We start from the raw sequence: 19693 nt of genomic DNA on the forward strand, positions 1-19693 counted from the left end.
CCCTTGCTCCTCTGTCCCCCTGTCCCCCCACCCCCAACACGAGAAGGAACACTCGTGCTCTCTGAGGCGGCTGTGCTCCTTCCTTCTCCCCTGGGCTCAGGGGGCTCCCCTCACGGAGGGTCCTGCCCACCCACAGCGATGAGTCTGCACAAAAGACCTGACCTGGAGGCTCTTCCCCCTCCCCCCCACCCCGGACATTGGGAGCTGGGGAGCGCTCCAGTGAGACCCCCAGGTTCATGTCGTGCAAGACCAGAAAGACGTGTTCCCTTGGCAAGAATCTGCTGATTTACCCAGATAATTTTGTTCATTTCTACCTTCAGTCTAAGACCTAGTAGTCTTCCCTGCTAAGTTTTGTGTTTTGGTGTGGTTTTGCTTTTGTCCATGTTGTTGAATGCTCTGTAAAAATCTGTCTTTGGATTATTTTTTAAAAAATCAATCCTTCTGACAGTTGTCAGGTTCTCAGATAGTTCTGTCTGTACTTAGCATTTTTCAGTACTTCAGTACTTCCCAAAAGGCCTGTACATCGTTTAAATCATTCTTTGTTACCACATTTCAGGGGTTAGTTATCTTACCTGTTTTTATTTGACAAGAGTCATGGTGTGAGCTGTGTTGTCCAGTACAGTGGACCTTGGCCATATGTGATTATTTAAATCTAAATTAATAAAAATTAAATTTTAAAATTCAGTTCCTCCAAGGCTGTAGCCACATTTCAAGTGCTCAGTAGCCACATGTGGCCAGTGGCTGTCTTACTGGACAGCGCAAATAGAGAACATTTGCACCATCGCAGAAAATTCTCTTGGACAAAGTGGATTTCCAGTTATTTTCGTTTTATTAAATTAAGGTACTTTGTAGCTGTGTTTAATGAAAGTATAATTTTTTTTTTCAGGATATGCCTTTGAGTACCTTATTGAAACATTGAATGACAGTTCGCATAAGAAGTTCTTCAATGTACCTAGACTTGGAGGCACCAAGTATGGTAATGTTGCTTAAATTGGGGGGGGGGTTGTTTAGTTTGTAATAATAAGAATGCATTTATTAATTTGAGCTGAAGAAATCATTTACTCCCACCATGTTGTAACAGGCAAACCTACACATAATTTCTAACATTTTAAAAACTCCTCTTGGGACAGCTTTTGTTTGAGGAGGATGCAAGTCCATACCTTAACTTCTCATTTACAAATGTGAGTTAATTTAAGAATAATTTTTTTCCTGTGGAGAAACTACTGCAATTTAAAAACAACAAAAAAGCCTGACTGGTGATATTCTACACCTATTATATGCATGCTTTAATTTTTCGAGTGAACAGCGCCCACGATTCTTTACCTGTCATACCTGAATAGGAATCGTCAGCGGGCCCCCTGATTTGAGTGGTGCTCCAGGACTGGGCATGGTTTAGCCGGGCCTGTGTGCCAACACTTTCAGCAGACCTTTGCAGGTGCCTGATTGGGGCCAGACCTTTCACTGAGATCTCAGAAGCGAGAACTTGGCTCAACCCTAGGGAACTGATGGAAGTTTTGACTTTGACAGTGGAGCACCTGAACCAGCCAATGAAGGAAAGACCTGTTTGGAAGAGTGGTTTTTGTTTGTGTGGATTTTCTGGGAAGACTAGTGGGAAAGATAAATGCCAAAGCTCTTGCAGTGCATTTTAGAGAGAGCTTTTAATCTTTTCTTGTACTGTTTAATTTAATTAAGAAGATTGCTTTTGTTATTTTTCTGCAGATTTTGATGTATTTAAATATTGTAGGCTGCCACTAGCAGTTTTTCTTATATATCGTGAGAAAATTTCAGTGTTTTGGAGAAGAAACCTGTCTTAGAATTAGGTTGTCTTTAAAAATAAGAGGTTCACCAAAACGAGAGCAGTTTTCTTTACCTTCCATGTTTAGGTGCCATTATTTGTATTGAGAGAGGCTGGTGGTTTTCTTAAGTGCCATGTGTCTTTATTCACATTTATTTTATCCTTTCACCAATGATGAGTTCGCATTAGTTTTGAAAAGGGAACATCTAAATTGCTTATACATAAAGATTTTTTATTTCACTTTACTTCTAATATCTAGTGATTCTGGCCTGGAAGATTCTTAACCCGTATTTTATAGCTTAATAAATAATAACACATGTGAGGATATTTTAAAAATTGAGCCTAAGTTCTTTCCGTGATGATTTGTGGAAATATGCCCACTTGAAGATGGCCTATATTTCCGAAATGGGGAAAATTAGTAGAAGACTTTCAAAAATAATTAAAATGCATTGAAAGAGAATGGTTCATGATGTAAAAGCTAAATTTTCTCTGGAAAATAAGTTTTCATGGGCATCTAGAGGTAACTGAGTTCCAGAGTATCCAGGTTTTTATAACCATGATAAATACAGTAATAACATACCTGTAAATATAAATGCTTTCAAAACAAATTTGGTTTTTATTTCCATGGGATTAAAGCCCTGTTTTATTCATGGAGTGGTTATTATGAAAGGCTTATTAATAATTACTAGAGCAATTTCTTAGTAATTACTTGAGGGAATAAAATTTGAAGGAAGAAATGACTTAGGAGTAACTTGAGTAGCAGGTTGTTTTGCTTGTTTATCATCAGAACAGAACGTGTGTGTGCCCTTTTGCAGAGCCCAGACTGAGTGGCCCTGTGGATCTGTGCTCAGGGGCGTTGCTTAGGCAGTCGCTGGGGTTCGGGCCAGTGCCGGCCGGCCTGAGAGCCAGCTGTGGTGAGCTCCCTGCTAGTGGAGGGGAGTGTGCTCCGTCCTCTCCTGTCCTGGGGAGGAAAGGCGGGGTGGACTCCCGTCAGCCCCCTGCTCGCCTGTCAGGAATGCCTGCAGCGCGGGGACCTGAAACCCTTCTGTACAAGGACTTCAACGAACGGAGGTTCATCTTTCTCACGAGCAGGAATCCAGACTTGGCAGCCTGGGGCTGTAGCGCACCAGCGTCGGCAAGGACCCCGGAGCCAGGCTTCTCGTTTTCAGTTTTGCTTTCATTCTTTTGGTGGCAAGTGCTGCTTCACCTCCAGGCACTGCCCGTGTTCTAGGCCGGCTGGAAGGGCGACGGGGAGAAGAGCCGCCGCATGGGCCTGCATCTCCTTGGCCAGAATGTCCCTGGCCGCTCTCCCCCTCCAGGAGGCCGGAGGACAGAGGGAGTAGCCTTCCGGCGTTTATGGGGGACAGCGCAGGGAGAGCCAGCCTGGATTCCTCCTTCCCTGCATACCTCCCCTTCCTCAGTCTGTGTTTCCATGGGGCACAGCACAAATCATTTGATTTCTGCTCTTTTACTGCCATTTTATCTTTTTGCTTCCCAGGCTTACACTCACAGGAAATTTATAGAAGTGGACACATTGTGCACATCGATTCCATTTTGGTCTTGTATAACTTCACTTACAGCAAATCGCCTTTTTAGGGATCCGGAGCTGCCCGTGTGGCCCTCGAGCACACTGACGGCGATGATGGAGATAGATGTCGAGTAACTGTTACCGTGAAAATAGACCCGTTTCCGAGGGGGAGAAATCACTGCTCCCAGAGAGTCAGAGGCTGCTTTCTGAAGGAGCAAGGACTTGAGCTGCTGGTGAGCAGAGGGCTCACAGAGGACAGTCCGTGCTCAGGGAGTTAGGGGCAGGGCAGGCCTCGTACGGGCGGAAGGGAAGGTGTGGAGGGCAGGACGTGGGAGGGCTGGCTGTCGTGAAGCCTGTTGTGGGGACTAGCTGTCCCTGAGCAGCGGGGCCGCTGCTGTCCTTCAGCTCAGCCCAGCCATCCGTCTGCCTCCCTGACCTGCAGTGAAGCCAAGGCTGGGTTTTCCAAATCCTAACTTGCAGCCTCTGAAAAAGTCTGTTTTTAGGAGTGTTTTTATCGTTCATAAGAAGTCAGATTGGGGTTGAGAATCACGCAGTGCAGAAACAGTCTCATTGTTGATGTGTAGGTACAACTCTAAGTAAATGTGCTACTTTGAACAGAAACGCGGTGCGTGTTGGTTTATAACCTTTGCTTGCTTGCTTGCTATCTCGCGAACATCTTTCCGGGTCCTGGAAGACTCGTATCCGTGCTATCTGATTCTGCTTGGTTTCTGAGTCAGGGAGCGTGAGTTCAGGTAGCAGGGGATGCTCGACTTCTCGGCTGACGGCTGCGCGGTATGGCCCGCGTGGGTGCTTAGTGAGCAGCTCTGTGAGTGTGGAGGTTGTCACCAGCTCGTCCCTGTTGACACACAGCTGCTCTGATTGTGTCACATTTCAATTTTGATGCGAGCTTGTCGTTCTATAGCATTCCCTCCACCCTTGTCAACGTTCTTCTTTTCTACTTTTACTGTATACCGTGTGCTCAGTCTTCACCCTTGACATAAGGAACAGAAACTCAAGGAAAGATGTGGCAGTTTGCAGACATCCGAAGATGCAGGCAGAAAGCACAGTGCTCATGGGGACCAGGATTTCTAAGCCAGGGGCTGTTTCTTTTGTCACTTGAAGGCTGCCTGGTCTCTTCATCCCTGTTTCCGTTTGACATCTACCCTCCACTCAGCTGTCCCTGCAGCCCCCTCGTTTGTGGAACGCCCAGGGTGGCCACTGCTGGCCATGAGGTTGTGATTGTCTTACCAGCCAGTTAAGACTGGTTGTCCTCATAGCCGACTTTTTTGCCTCTTGCTTTAGCCTAGTTTGGCTGGGCTTGTCACGTGTCTGTTGCTGGGGCAGTTACCTTGCTAGAAGGAACCCAAGTCCCTGTTTTCAAATCGTGTCTCTGCGTTGGACTCCGGAATGGACTGTGTCGGGTTAGCAATGAAGTAGTTCGCTTGCAGAGTCGACACACAGTGCACACCTTTCCAAGGATTACTTTTACGTCATACGATTCTACTGTTCCAGGTACAACCATGGACTCACCAACCCTCCACACTTGTCCAAGGTTCTGTTGATTTTATCTCTCTTTTGTTGACGTTTTCTGTTCTAGATTTGGCCCTTTGGGTGGCCAACAAGAGACACCTGCTACCTAAAGTGAAGAAAGGTTTATTGTCATGATACCGAGCTCCCAGGCCAATGAAATGTGGCTGTATCTCCAAAAAATGGGCCAGAGTTGAGGAAGCTCTGTATTTTCTCTCTCAAGGCTTCAGATTTTCTGTGCCCCCTACTGCACTGCAGCCCAGCCTCCTGCCTGCCGACTTCACGTGGGGCCCCAATGGCAGCCTCAGCCCCACGCTTAGCTCTGAACACCTTTCTGGTTCAGTCTATGTCCTGACTGCAAATTCCTGGGAGAGGAATGTAATTGTCCTTGTGTATTTTCCCTCGTGAGGCTGTTGGCCACTGACCCCTGCCCAGGATTGGCTCTGGCTTCCGTGTGGTAGCCGGGGAGGTAACGGGACACAGAGGACTGCCTGTTCCATGGGTGGCTGTTTGCACAGGCCCCACAGGGTGCATCTGCTGGGTTAGCAGCCGCTGCTGGATTACATGCTCACCAGGAGTGAATGGGAAGAGTGGGTGTTTCTGCACTTTCATCAGTGATAGGTACGATTTTTCTTATTTTCTCCATGTTTGTCAGTGAGTGGGGGAAAAAATCTGAAAGAAGTTTTCTCTTTTTCTGCCTTCTTAGACTCTACTCATGGCAGTATGTATATATGTATATTAAAAAAAAACAAAATAGGTCAGTTCTTTATTGGAAATCTATCCTATCCGGCTTGGTACTAGTTAGAGACAGAAATGAAACCTGGCCTCTGATCAGACGTGGGTGAGAGTTAATCCTGTTGCCAGATCTGAGGGGGTTATGAGACCTTCTGGAACAGTTTCTTAATCTTTTCTCCAGGCCCCTGGCCTCGACCAGGGTTTCTGGGTTCACTCTGTAGCTACTCCAGCGGGTTCTTGCCCACTGCCCTGGCCCTGTCTCTCAGTCTGGACTCCAGAGCTACCCTCCTTGGGGCTTTAGGCAAGCCCAGAGTGTTTGTGACTGTCTCCCCTTTCCTTCCCCTGGTGTATTTTTCCATCCTACTTAGTTTCTCTGGGCCCGCTTGTTAACCAGTTCATATTGCTATGTCCTGTGGCTGATTTCTGCACCTGTCTAAACCTGGAATTTTCACGTGTGAGAAATGAACAAAACCCTTTTACGTGGTCTGTACGTCTTCACTACATCACTTTGTGGTGGGCAGAAAAGATCATTTTATCTGCACTTTATTCACGTGGGAAAAATGAGGCTGAAAATCTAAGTAATTTGCCTGACGTCACATTATCTTGTAAATGAGGAGATTTGGTCTTAGACTCCTGTCTTCTGATTTCAGACCAGTGCTTTTCCTCACTTCATACCATTCTCTTACCCGTCTTAATAACGGTAGTAATAAAGGTGCTAGTGTGGAGTATTTCCCACATCCGTTCTGTAACAAGTTCTGTTGTTGTCCACTTGAACAAGGTCCACCATCTTTGTGGTGGGGGAGAATCTTGAACGTAACGCTGTGATTCTGAAGCTGGTGCTTGTGACTGTTGGTGGAGGTTGTGTGCTCGTGCTTACAGAGACCACAGACGGCGGCCACCTCAACAAGCGGGCCATCCTGGTGGGGATGGTGGCCAGTATGCAGGCGCAGGTGCTCCTCGTTTACAGCGGAAATGGGAGGCTGGTACTGTAAAATTTTCTCATACTTCAAGAAGCCAAAAATTTGGATTTTCATATGAAAAAATTGTGGTTTTTCCATGTTGGCGATTAAATTTAGAATGTTACAGCTCTTCAGAACAAGCACAGTCTGTCTGTAGGCTGGCAGTCTGACCCCCACACTAGGAGATCCGCTGGACCGCTAATCAGAGTAGCAGCCGCTGAGCCTTGAATGGGAGGCTCTCTGGTCCTGGAGGCCTGGGTGTGCCGTGTCACCTAGTAGACCTCAGCATCCTTTTTCAGAGCCTGAGCCACCTGTGGGATCTTCCACTGAGTAATTGATCAAAAGGGTATCAGTTGTTAATCAGTTCATTTCAGAAGTGTGATAACACAAATTATCATACTTCCCCAGTTAAGTTAGCCGTTTGTCCTGGTTCCCACTTGTCTTTTTGATTACCTGTCCTTAGAGAATTAGCTTTCTGGATTCATGGAATTCTAGAAACTTTTGGTTAGAGGAAGCAGAATTACCCAGTTTACTTCTGTGCTTGGTGCACAGATCTCTCAACAACACTGTTTAATTCGTTCAGCTAACATTTTTTGGGTACTCACATGTTTCTGGCAAATGCGGGATGGCTGGGATAGCATCTTTGTGCTCAAGAAAGCACATGGTTTAGTAATGAGCATGCAAGTGGAAACTGTGTTAAGTACAGTGCTTTGTTATGTTACGGCAGTCTCAGTCCAATCAGGAGACAGAATGGGGGAGTTTAATACAAATCATTATTAACTGAGATAAAATAGTAGTTGTAAGATAGAAGGAAACCATATGGTACTGTAGGGCTGATGGAGAGAGAACACGGTGTTCCAAGGAGGGACCAGCTTGAAAGGGGTGCAGACCGCATTGGAGAAGGTGTGGTTCACCCCACTAGATAGCAAGAGGTTTGCTGTGTGGCTGTGCTGGAGCTGGCCTGGGGTTGCTGGGCAGGCGGGAGGTACCCCCTGGAGTTGAGGAAGCTGGTGTGGCCCCAACTGAGAGAACAGGTGCCTTGAGATTGAGGTGCCGGGCAGTTGCCCTTCCGAGTGCCCGGGCCGTGCGGGGGTTTGCAGAGGAAGTCCAGAAGGTGGCAGGACAGAGGGCCTTCTGCGCAGGAGTGTCTTGGTCCACGTTCCAGCACCGGCGGAAGTCCGTCTGAGTGTGCAGCTAGCTACGTGCAGGGTGGTTCCCATGTTGGGTGGGCTGTCGTGGTAGTTTTTATGTGTCGTGTCATGAAGGGTGTCCACATTGGAAGATCTGAATAACTTCATGAACCTTTATTTCTCAAAGGCCTTCAGCGAATGTAGCGAGCAGACGATAATGGGACTAGGTCATGAACAGACGGGCTTACTTCGTTTTTGAGCAAACATCTGCCAAATACCTACGTTTGAGCAACTGTAGTCTGTCAGTTCTTTCCAGTGGAAATGGTGTTCTCTGGAAGAAGTGGCTAATTGAGCTTGCAGTTCAAACCACCACCCAAGTGTTTTCCCCAAGCAATCATACTTGTTTTGAGCAGAAATGCTGTATACGTACTGTCCATGTTGTCACATGGAATATTAAGATTTGATCTCAGCAGTTGAGATGGAATAAAACGAACGATTTTTCTGCTTCATCAAGGACATTCTCAAGTGAAGCTGGTATCGGTTGTGAAGATGAACAGTGCGATGAGAACGAGGACCGTTCGGTACCGCTGCCTTGAGCTCTGCTGCGACACCAGTGGGTCGCCCACCATTGTGTCCCAGTGGTGACAAAACAGATCATGTCTGAGTGGACCTTGCAGGTTCCTGAAAGAATTTTAGGGGCCTCCGGAGTCCAGGGACCACTGGAGGTGGAAGGCAAGCCAGAAGATCTGCGTGAGAAAGGACTTGGTTTGGGCGAGATCTGGGGGTGGCGACAGAAGTAGACAAGTTCAGAAGATGTGTGCGAGGTGTCAAGGATGCTGCCTCGTTGTGAGGGTGTACACCTCTGGGTGGGCGCCGGTGCTGTTTACTGAGCTGGGGGACACCGGGGGACGCAGTGACCTGGAGTGGGCGAGGGGATGTCGCAGGGATCGGCTTAGGTACTGGCGAGTTTGGAAACACCAGTTTTCAGGTGGAGGTGTTCATGAGGTGATCAGGCCCATGTTCTGGAGCTCAGAAGAAGACCCAGACTGCAGAGGAGGGTTTTGAGATCCTTGGTGTTGAGGCCACAGGAATGATGAAGACTTCTGAGGGGGCACAGCATGGTGAGAAGAGAAGTGAGCTGGATGTGAACTCTCAGGAACTCTGACGTTTAAGGATCAGGCAGAGTACTGTGGGGAGGAGGCCTGGCTGGCTCAGTCGGTAGAGCGTGTGACTCTTGATCTCAGGGTTGTGAGTTCAAGCCCCACATTGGACATAGAGCTTACTTAAAAAACAATAAAAAATAAAGATTAGGCGAAGGAGTAGAGGCTGGCCAGGAAACCAAAACAGGGCTGCCAGAAAGTATTAAGGACTGTAAAGGATCTAGAATTTTCCTCTCCTTGCAAGTTAACAAGTTAGTCTGACATAGTTTCATAGATACGGGCAGAAGACACGAGACTCTTAAATCAGAGACAGTGGATGGTTTATTATCCACAGCAAAGCAGTACGAGCATTTCTTTCTTTTTTTTTTTTTAAAGATTTTATTTATTTATGTATTTGAGAGAGAGAATGAGATAGAGAGAGAGAGCACGAGAGGGGGGAAGGTCAGAGGGAGAAGCAGACTCCCTGCCGAGCAGGGAGCCCGATGCGGGACTCGATCCCGGGACTCCAGGATCATGACCTGAGCCGAAGGCAGTCGCTTAACCAACTGAGCCACCCAGGCGCCCCATGATTTTATTTATTTGAGAGAGAGAGAATGAGAGAGAGCACATGAGAGGGGGGAGGGTCAGAGGGAGAAGCAGACTCCCTGCCGAGCAGGGAGCCCGACGCGGGACTCGATCCCGGGACTCCAGGATCATGACCTGAGCCGAAGGCAGCTGCTCAACCGACTGAGCCACCCAGGCGCCCCAAAGATTTTATTTATTTAAGAGAGAGAGAGCATGAGAAGGGGGAGGGTCAGAGGACTAAGCAGACTCACTGCCGAGCAGGGAGCCCGATGCGGGACTCGATCCAGGGACTCCGGGATCATGACCTGAGCGGAAGGCAGTCGCCCAACCGACTGAGCCACCCAGGCGCCCAGTACGAGCATTTCTATTGGTTTCCCAGGCCCCCGTTCCTGCCGGTGATTTTGAAGAGGGCCAGGTAACACGTGTAGCACGCACAGTGGTTGTGTTACAGGAAAGGAGCTCGGACTTAGGGGACCCAGATCTTTCCTAATGGACAGTAGGCATGCCTGCCTCTTGCTCCAGAAGGAGACGCTGTCTGTATCTTCAAGGCCATTCACTGTATTAACTTCGTTTGAAGAATGCCCTGGAACAAAGGCAGTTACTGCCCGTGCTTGCAAGTCATGCTGAACTGGGAGGGGGGAGATGGGGACACGGTCTTCCTGCAGCCCGTTAGAAGTGGGGGGGTGAGCTGGGAGGAAAGAGTTTGGCGAGGGACGGAATGATCAGCTGTCCTGAATATTGCTGAGGGGCGTTGTTTCTTTGGTGTTCGAGGATAGAAGTCAGATTAGTGTGGAAACAGTGAATGGAAGTATAGAAAAACGGACGTCGGGAATATAGTGATTCTCAAAAAACCTTGTTGAGAGTTTGAAGAAAGAAGCCCGCGGCGGCCGCGTGCGCTACCCTGGGGCTAGAGGCTGTTGAATGGGAAGAGTCCGGTGCGGGCTGCATTGCAGACGTGGGAGAGGGGATGATGGATGACTCAGGGTTCTGCAGTGTGCCAGCAGGAGTGGGATGCAGAGCCCCTCCCGAGAGGCGGGCACTTAGTAGGTCCACGGCTGCCTTCTCAGATGGGGAAGGAGTAGCTCCAGGGTGTCTGGGCGCGTGGGTGCAGCCGGAGGAGGTGGAGGGAGGAGGTAGGGCTGGGTCTCGCAGGAGGAAAGCGGACATGGGGTGTGAAGGAGAGCAGGTGCAGGTATGGTGAGGCTCCAGGGGACGCCGCGGTCATGGGTTCGTACTGGCCCCAGGGTCTCTGGTTGTTGTGGGTTTCTTTTTCTTCCTCCTCCACACGTCACCACCATTAAAACCCCAGTGAACTCTTTCACACCCACGAGAATGGGTAGTACATAGAAAATAGACTAAGAACCTTCATTCTTTGCTGAGGGGGATGTAGAATTGTGCAGCCACTTTGGAAAACTGGCAGTTTATTAAAACTTTAAATACAAATTTACCATATGACCCAGCAATTCCATTCTGAGAAATCTACCCAAGAGAAATAAAAACACTTATCCACACAAAGATCTGCAGATGAGTGATCTGAACAGCATTACTCCTTCAGTGGGTGAGTGGATGGGCAGAATATGGTAGGTCTGCACCGTGGAATATTCTTCAGCAGGAGCGGGGCTTGAGTCCGGATACAGACCGCAGCATGAAAGCAGCCAGACGCAGTGAGGGAGGGACCTTACTGTGTGACTGCATTTGCACAAAATAAGCCAGAGGCGACAGAGCTGTCGAGACCCGGTAGCCGAGTGGTTTCCCGGGTGGGAGAGGGCAGGGAGGGGCTGATTGCAGGTGAGCGGGAGGGACCCGGCGGATTCGTGGTGTGGATAGTACAGCCTGGGGAGGGAGACTTTCATGAGGAGCAAAATACACGTGATAGCGTTATTTTTAAAACAAAGTTTTTAAGCAGGAAAGTGACGGGTTCACCGCCTGACGCAGGTGGGTGTTCTGATGGACTGAGAATGAAAGAACGGGGGGAGTGCAGGCTTGGGGAACCTAAATGGTGGAAGTGAGGGAGCAGGCGGACGGGCGGTGCTGGGGGAGAGGAGAAGGTGGCGTCCGGGGCTGTGGGGGTCAGACAGGTGTGCGGACTTGTATGGTGGTTTGGTTGGAGCAGGAGAGTGTGCGTGGAGGTGGGGTAGCCGAACAGGGAAGAAGGAGCAAGGAGGGCCCATTCTGTGCTGGGGATAGGGAACACTAGAGCGTCTGCTAGCCTGCCCTCTCTGCTTATGGCTCTGGGATGTCTGCCTCTGGAGTCACCTCAGGGGTTAAATACCGTTGTAGGGGGAGCACCTCGACATGACTCGCCAGCAGGTCCTAAATAAGTAACTGCAGGTGTTATCATTAGAATAGTTGAGGAAGACGGGCGCCTTGGCTCCGAGGTTGTGATCCCAGCGTCCTGGGATCGAGCCCCGCAGGGAGAGAGAGCGGGCGAGTGCGTGCTCACAAGCAGGGGGGAGAGGCAGAGGGAGAGGCAGCCCCCCCCCCCCCCCACTGAGCAGGGAGCCCCACGCTCCGTTGGCACACAGGCCCTGGTGGTGTCCCACCTGAGTGTCCCCGTGACGCGCTGTTGGCTTGCCCCAGAGTGAGTGGTCCAAGAGAGGGAGGCTGGTGCTGGGAGACTTCACACCATGGCCTTTGAGGCCCTGTGCTGTCGCCTCTGCCATGTGCTCTGTTGGCCACACAACAACCGTGTGGAAGGTGGCGTGATGAATGCCAGGAGGGGAAGGTGATAGTGATGTCTGGAGGCCAGCGAGCACAGAACGTTTGAGGGACGGCTGGTGTGCGTCTGCATCGCTCCCTGTAGCGGGCCGCTGGGAGTTACGCTGGGAGTGCCTAGGCACATTTGCAAGTTAGTGCTTCTTTTTTTTTTTTTTAAAGATTTTATTTATTTATTTGAGAGAGAGAGAGAATGAGAGAAAGCACATGAGAGGGGAGAGGGGGGAGGGTCAGAGGGAGAAGCAGACCCCCTGCCGAGCAGGGAGCCCGATGCGGGACTCGATCCCGGGACTCCAGGATCATGACCTGAGCCGAAGGCAGTCGCCCAACCGACTGAGCCACCCAGGCGCCCAACAAGTTAGTGCTTCTTAACGACAAACTGTCCAGTTAACAGTGACATTTTGTTCTTAGAGCGTGCTTATTTGATAGTTGCTTTTAAATTTAATACTGAATTTTCAAGTCTTAGAATTAAAAACCCAGTAAGACCACTAAGGTAATAACCAAAACAGTAGCCCCTTGCCCTACCCTGATTTCTACTCTGCAGAGAATACCATTTCTAATACTCTTGGCTGTTCCTTACGGTACTTTCCTCTGTGTTACTAAATAGCCTTGCTTATACACCTGTTTTTTGATTTTCAGTTATAGACTTCTAACTTTCTACTCTAGAAAATAAGAGGTTGGCAATTTTCTGCATATATCCCAGGTACCTCTTCTTAGTTATCAAGCCAGCATTCCGTGTTCATATTTTGATGGCTGTAAATGTTCCCAGCCAGTCCGTGTAGTAAATGATTGCATCTTGTTTCTCTTACAGCTTTGTGTTTTTTCCTGGAAGTAATGATTGTTTTTTTCTGTTTGCTAAGTTTGCTGTGTCTTTATCAGTAATTCCTCTCCAAATTCTCTAGAAGAATTAACTCCTCCCGGTAGAATCAGGTAGTCTGGCAGTTCATTTTTCCCTCTTCTGTTGGCAGCGTCCCACCTGGACTTCCTCCCCTGCCACACGGGGCACCCCACTGGGTCCCAGCCTGCATGCTGTTCTGCTCTCCACTTCCCTCCCGTAGCGTCCGTCCCGGGAAGTGCAGTGTTGGAGGCCTTGCATGATTGACGCGCGGCTGCCCGTGGACAGAGCTCTCAGGGCTGGAAATGATTTTCCCTTGGAGTTTCGAAGCCCTTGTTCCGTGGCCTCTTAGCCCCTCACCCAGCCCTCGAGAAGCCCAGGCTGTCCTGCGTCCCAGTCGTCGCCTTTGGTTGCCTCTCTTCCGTGTGGGCACGGTCATCCATGCACTGTTGGCCAGAATCTTTTGAGTTGTGCTTCTCTTTGTTCCTGTGGGTTTATGACTTTATTTCTTTACTATCCTCTTAGTGGGTCTCAAAAGCGAATGGGCATAATTGCTGGAGTTTGCCATATTTTTTTAGAAATCTGAGTAAATGCTTTCTGTGAAGATCTTTAAACAAAAAGTATTCCTGACATTGTTTTTCCAGGACAGTTAACCACATAGAAAACTGGTCTGTGTATTTGCTTCTGTGATGTTTTCCTCCTCAATATTTCCAAGTGTTCCATCAGAAAATCTCTCTCCTGCAGTTCCCCTTGCTTTGGAGGACTTCGTTGTGTTTCTCATTGAGGTAGGATGAAAACTCATACGTGTTTGTGGGTTTTATGAGTATTGGCTACTCACTCCCGTTAGGTGGCTGGTGCACCTGTTTTAGGCAAGAACAAGAATCAGCTTGAGTCCATCTCTCAAGGTCAGACCTGTAGTAAATGGCAAATACAGGCCTTCAGTCCAGCGTTTCTGGTTATGTAGTCCTTTGTCTCCACACTTACGACTTCATTCATCTTTAACTTGGGTGAGTTAAAATTTCAATCCTAAAAGTAGGGACAAAATCATCACCCACTTTGTATTTGTCAGCCAGTTATCAACATTTGCTGACCTTTTGTTTAAAATACTTCACCATTGCCAGGGGTACTGTCCGTGGGCGTCTGCCTTCAGCTCAGGTCATGGTCCCAGGGACCTGGGATCGAGTCCCGCATCGGGCTCCCTGCTCTGCGGGAAGCCTGCTTCTCCCTCTCTCGCTGCCTCCGCCTGCCCATCTGCCTGCTTGTGATCTCTTTCTCTCTCTGTCAGATAAATAAATAAAATCTTTAAAATAAAATAAAATATTTCACCATCTCTGTAACCTATAAATACACTTTCGCATACATCACTGACGTGTGAAAGGACTTTCCAAAATAACACTCTCAGTGCCTTTATTATACCTAATGAAATTACAGTAATTCCTTCCTACGGTCTAGAACCCGGTCCATATTCAGATTTCCCGTGTCTCAAGCAGGTTCGCACAGAGAGCACTTGGTTGCTGCACCTTGTAAGTCACTGGCGGTCTGTCAGGCTCGCCCTGTCTCCATGTTCCGTGCCATTTGGGTGTGGGGGCAGCCATGTGTGTTGGTCCGTGCTCCTTCGCGGGGTCCCCTTCCTCCCACGCTGCCCCTGTTTGCTGTCGGTGGGAGGTGGGGTTGGCTGTCTGGATGTGCGGACGTTTGCGAGAACCCTGGTGGTGGGGCTTGGATCTTTCTTTCCTCAGAGCAGACAGCGTCTGTCCTGTCTCGCATTTGGAGATGCTGATGGTTGTCATTGGTGCCCGCGGGCTCCATCCGTTCTGAGTTCTGTGACCACGTCTCACCGAATATTCCAGCGCTGTCCAGGGGCTGCACGTGGGAGATGCTGCGAATGACACCCTCCCTTTCTGTGTTACTAGCTTCCACTCCTCTGTGAGGAGCTTGCTCTTGGCTATTTGGTTTCTTGAATGAGGAAGGACGAGATCGATGATTGATCGTTTCCCCCCGGTGTGAGTTTTCAGGGTCATGAGTTGCTCTAGGAACTTGCATGGCCGTCGATGAAGGGTTTTTTAAAGAGTCCTTATGAACTAAAGGCTGTTTCTGTGTTTGATGCATGTCAGTGAATTGGATGCTCACACTGACCCACCAGCGTTCCCTGCAGCTTCTGACACAGGATGTTCTGGGCCTATTTCCACCCTTTCCCAGACGTGGGAGGAACTCTGGGGGGAACGCGGGTGCTCACCTCCTAGTGGGAAAATAGTAGTTAGCTAAGAGTGGGCCGAGAGGCCAGGGGGCCTTACTGGTGGGTTGTCATTGGGGCATTTTCACTCAACAGAGCTGGAAACACTTACTGTTTAGAAAGAGAGAAATAAACTATGAGTTTGTACTTACGATTCCAATTGAAATGGAAGTTTTTGTTTTTGTTTTTTAAGTTAGCTACTCTGATTTTATACTTCTGTTTCATTACTCTTAAAAATCCTGGTTTCCAGCCACAGTAACACAAGTGCTTTTGGCCTCCTCTCGTCACATAGGGGACAACTTCACGCTGCGCTCTCTGTACCAAAACCTGAACGTACTTTGTTTTCTTTGTGGATCTTCTTGTCCTTTATACACATCCTGCCAGGGAGATACAGCCAAAATGTGTGGTAATAGATACTAACTCTTCAGTTTGTCCTTTCATTGTTCTTTCTTGGGGTGGGGGGAAGTATATGTTATTTTTATTTAATATATTTTTATATTTTAAAAATATTTAGTAATATTTTAAAGTACATATTTAATCTATACTTTAAAATTTTATATTTGTTATGCAGTAATTTGTATTCTTACACCCTTTTTAATGTCTTTTCTTACTGAAATGGTAGGGTGCTGTAAGCATTGTTTTGCACTGCGTTTTCTCGGAATGGTATGTTCTGGAGATCACTCCTTATCGACATGCAGACGTCTTCATCCCTTTAGACAGCTGCATAGTGGTCCGCTGTGTGGGCTGCCGGGAGTCACACTGACTCAGTCTTAAATCTGGTGTGAGACTTGAGTATGATTGAAAATTTTACGGTGTTGGAGTCTGTGTCTCTGTGATACACTTAAACGAGGACTCTAGGGTGAGTGACAAGTTAGCATGAAGTGAATTTGACTCATGTAAGCACCCTGTTTTAAACTAACCACTTTTGATGGAAATCTTTAAAATTTATTACAGACTTCTGTACAGTTTAGGGATGTTTTCATTATTATATTTTATTCTCATTTTCTGTGTCTTCCCTGAATGTTAAGTATTGGTCAGTCTCGTGCCCATTTCAGAAATGTGCAGCTCTTTCAAGAGTGTTTAATCTCTGCTTTTTCAGCACCTTGGCTGACATATGGGAAAGTCAGATTTATAGTAAGCCTGATATTAACGTAAACGGTGTTTCCTCCATGTTTACGGAGACTGAGAAAACAGTGCATCCTTGTCTTTATCTAACTTTTTGCTCTTGTGATTTCTATAGTATGTAGTTAAGACTGTGGCCTTATTAATAGTAATATTGTCTCTGACTCAGATGTTCTGCCTTACTCAATACGGGTCCTGTTGGAAGCTGCTGTGCGGAACTGTGATGGCTTTTTAATGAAAAAGGAAGATGTCATGAACATTTTAGACTGGAAAACCAAACAAAGCAATGTTGAAGTGCCCTTTTTCCCTGCCCGTGTTCTTCTTCAAGATTTTACGTGAGTGATCGAGCATTTCCTTCTTAACATTCAGACTCCCTGATGGTTGGCTCTGTTTTTAATTCTGAAGATTAGTTTATAAATTTAAAGAATTGTCCTTTCTAAAGTAAAGCAGTTCATTAAAAATGAGGTGCTTGTTTCTTGCACTGTTTATTGAAAACCTGCTTTTGCGGAACTCTGCCTGCTTGTCGTCCCCAGTTGGTGAGTGGGCTTCTCAGACTTAGACATGCAAAGCCTTATTGCCCAGCTGCCATACCTGTCCCTCTCCATGTCTCCCCGTCATAGGAAATGCCCGACTCCTCTCTTTCCCTCCTGCCTAATCCAGTCTGCCAGCAAGTTCTGTGGACTCTACCTTTGAGACGTGTCCTGAGCCCACGTACCTCTTAACCGTCTCCACCCCCATCCTGGTCCTGCCCTCGGCGCTCTCACCAGGACTACAGCTGTTAGTGTCTCTAGCCAGGACCCCTGCTTGCACACTTACAGTCTGTGCTGTCTTTTCACAGTGGATCATGTGACTTGGTTAAAAGGGTTAACCAGGTCCTGTCATTCCCCTGTACACCTGTGAGCGTTCATCACACTTGGAATAAAATCCAGAGTCTGATCTGAGTCCCCAGGAATTGCTTATTGGAAGAGTTTGGAAGGAGCTGTAGGAGTTAGCTAGATAAATAATAGTGCCCCCTCACTCACCCCCCACATCTGGTTTGCATGCCCCTGTTCTTTATACCCTGTGTGGGCTGCTATTAGAGTATTTTCGATCCTGTTCTGTGGTCACGACCCCATCTTCCCTGCAGGCTCCTGTCTCTGACGAGCCATGCCTCCGGCGTCTGGAGGCACGTACATCTAGTTGAGAGCCCTCTGGGAGGGAGGGGAGTCTCCTGAAATTTAAGACAGGGAAAGAATCCATAGACAGTTTTCTGGAAGGTTCCTTTTGCCTCTAAAAGTTCTCTCTTGTGTTATTTGTGACACTCAAGTTCTCAGTAACATTAATGCTAATTCTCATGAAACCAGGATATGTCGAACTTTGGATAACAAGTGTGTAATCTAACGAGTACAAACTAGAAAGGGATACGTTTAGATGTAAAACTGAACGAATGTATCTTATTTGAGCATATGAACGTACAATTCAGACCATAATTTCATCTTTCTTTATTTTTTAGTGGAATACCAGCAATGGTGGATTTTGCTGCTATGAGGGAGGCAGTGAAAATTCTTGGAGGTGACCCGAAGAAGGTCCACCCTGCCTGCCCGACAGATCTCACAGTTGACCATTCTTTACAGATCGACTTCAGTAAATGGTACGTGAGCACAGATATTGGTGAAGACAGCTGTGCGAGGTGGCTGGCAGCCAGCCCCCTGGTTAGAGGAAAGGAGCAGAGACTGTGGGTGCCTGAGTGAAGCCTGCCACATTTGGTGTGCCCTGATCTAGAAACAGAGCTGGTGAAGTTCATGTACTGATGAATTTTTTTAACGGAGTCTGAATTTAAAATGGTGTTCATGTTTGTAGATTTCTGCTGCCATTTTTGATAAAAATGTATGAGCCTAGAACCTGCTTTGTGGAGTGAATTTTTCTTCATTATCTTTTGTTCTTTAACCTACTTGCCTTCGAGAGAGAATCTAAAGACGGGAGCCATGAATGTCTTTAATTAATTGGTGATTAAAATCACAGTGCGTACTAAAACTATGTTTTCCTCCCACTGAAATACACGTCTATTTAGAAGGTCCCTGTGACCAAGGTCAGACTAGAGAAAACCTAATTCTCTTGCGATCTTTCACACGGACCAAGACGATTGTTGAGCCCACGAGCGCTTTTGCCCTCTAGATTAGCACTGTGGCTATTTGCTGCTGTTCAGTTGTTACGTGGGAAAAACCCACTTAGGTGCTTGCTAAAAGTCGTGTAAATTGTCGTAGAAGTAGATGAAATGATTTTCTTGGGCACATAGAATTGTGTTTTCATCTCCATAAATTTAAGCGACCTATTTCTGGGTTTTTAAACCTAAGTTAAATACTGTATTAACATTTGAACAACATATACTTAGTTCCTGATAATTTTGCCAAGTGTGTGCTTTTTGAAAAGCTAAATTTCTGTCACTTTTAAATGGTCTTTTTCTGTTTCCTTTTTTGGAATGCTAGTGCAATACAGAATGCTCCAAATCCTGGAGGTGGCGACCTGCAGAAAGCAGGAAAGCTCTCTCCACTCCGAGCACAGCCCAAGAAGCTCCCCTGCAGGGGCCAGACCACCTGCCGAGGATCGTGCGATTCTGGAGAGCTGGGCCGAAACTCAGGAAAACTGTCTTCGCAGATTGAGAACACACCCATTCTCTGTCCTTTTCATTTGCAACCAGTGCCTGAGTATGGGATTTTTTTTTTTTTTAAATATTGATCAGTGCTGGGTTATGTTTCAGTTACCGAAATCTCATTTGTCCCCTTCCCCTCCTGGTTCCTATGACCTCACCGCCGCCTCCTGCCCCAAATTAAGCCAATTAAGATGGTATTCCTGTTACTGATTTCTGTTCCGAAGGAAGAAAGCCTTTCTTAAGATTTTTCTATAAATATATTTAATTTTTGTGACTAATGTAAGCAGAACAATGGGATCCGTCTTAAACTCTGCATTTATTTTAGTGAATCTGTACCATTCACATGTTCTTTATTCGTTCACATTGCATTTGTGAATTCCCTATTTATAGTTTTAGCTTTTCTCTCCTATTAGATTTCTTGTTTTTTTCCAATTGCATGAAGAGTTTGATGTTATGAATATTACAATGATAAGAACCTCTTTTAGGTAAGCAGTTGCCTGTCTGGTGCTATGGGAAGTGGTGAACCTGCCCAGAAAAGAATTCTCTTCTTAGGAGTTGGTAAAATCTCCTAATAGGTAGTTTAAAAAAAAAAAAATTCTATACTTGAATTTTTGTATGCTATAAAGATTCCAAAGTCTATTATATTTAAGAGTTATGTTGTTTACCCCATTGTCAATAGACTGTCAGAAATTTTTTTAATTTAGTAAGAAAATGACATACTTTTTCAAATTAGAAAAATGTAACACATTTAAGATTTAGAA

The 19693-nt window shown here is 47.0% G+C and overlaps 1 protein-coding gene across 2 annotated transcripts in view; it reads left to right on the forward strand.

The window, feature by feature from the left end:
* Positions 1-887: 887 nt before the first annotated feature.
* The window catches only part of IREB2 (iron responsive element binding protein 2), a 40909-nt gene continuing 22103 nt past the window's right edge, over positions 888-19693 (forward strand). Inside the window, exons 1-4 of one of the 2 annotated variants that reach the window (XM_035024313.1) lie at positions 888-976; positions 16473-16638; positions 17796-17933; positions 18769-18987. In XM_035024313.1, the coding sequence (XP_034880204.1) occupies positions 16538-16638; positions 17796-17933; positions 18769-18987 (458 nt within the window). In that variant the 5' untranslated portion in view covers positions 888-976; positions 16473-16537. Of the gene's footprint in view, positions 977-15732; positions 16041-16472; positions 16639-17795; positions 17934-18768; positions 18988-19693 lie in introns of those variants that run through there. The other variant, XM_035024312.1, reaches the window with a different exon arrangement.

This window comes from Mirounga leonina, unplaced genomic scaffold (genome assembly GCF_011800145.1).
Source record: "Mirounga leonina isolate KUSES-001 unplaced genomic scaffold, KU_Mleo_1.0 Mir_178, whole genome shotgun sequence".
Classification (NCBI taxonomy): Eukaryota; Metazoa; Chordata; class Mammalia; order Carnivora; family Phocidae; genus Mirounga; species Mirounga leonina.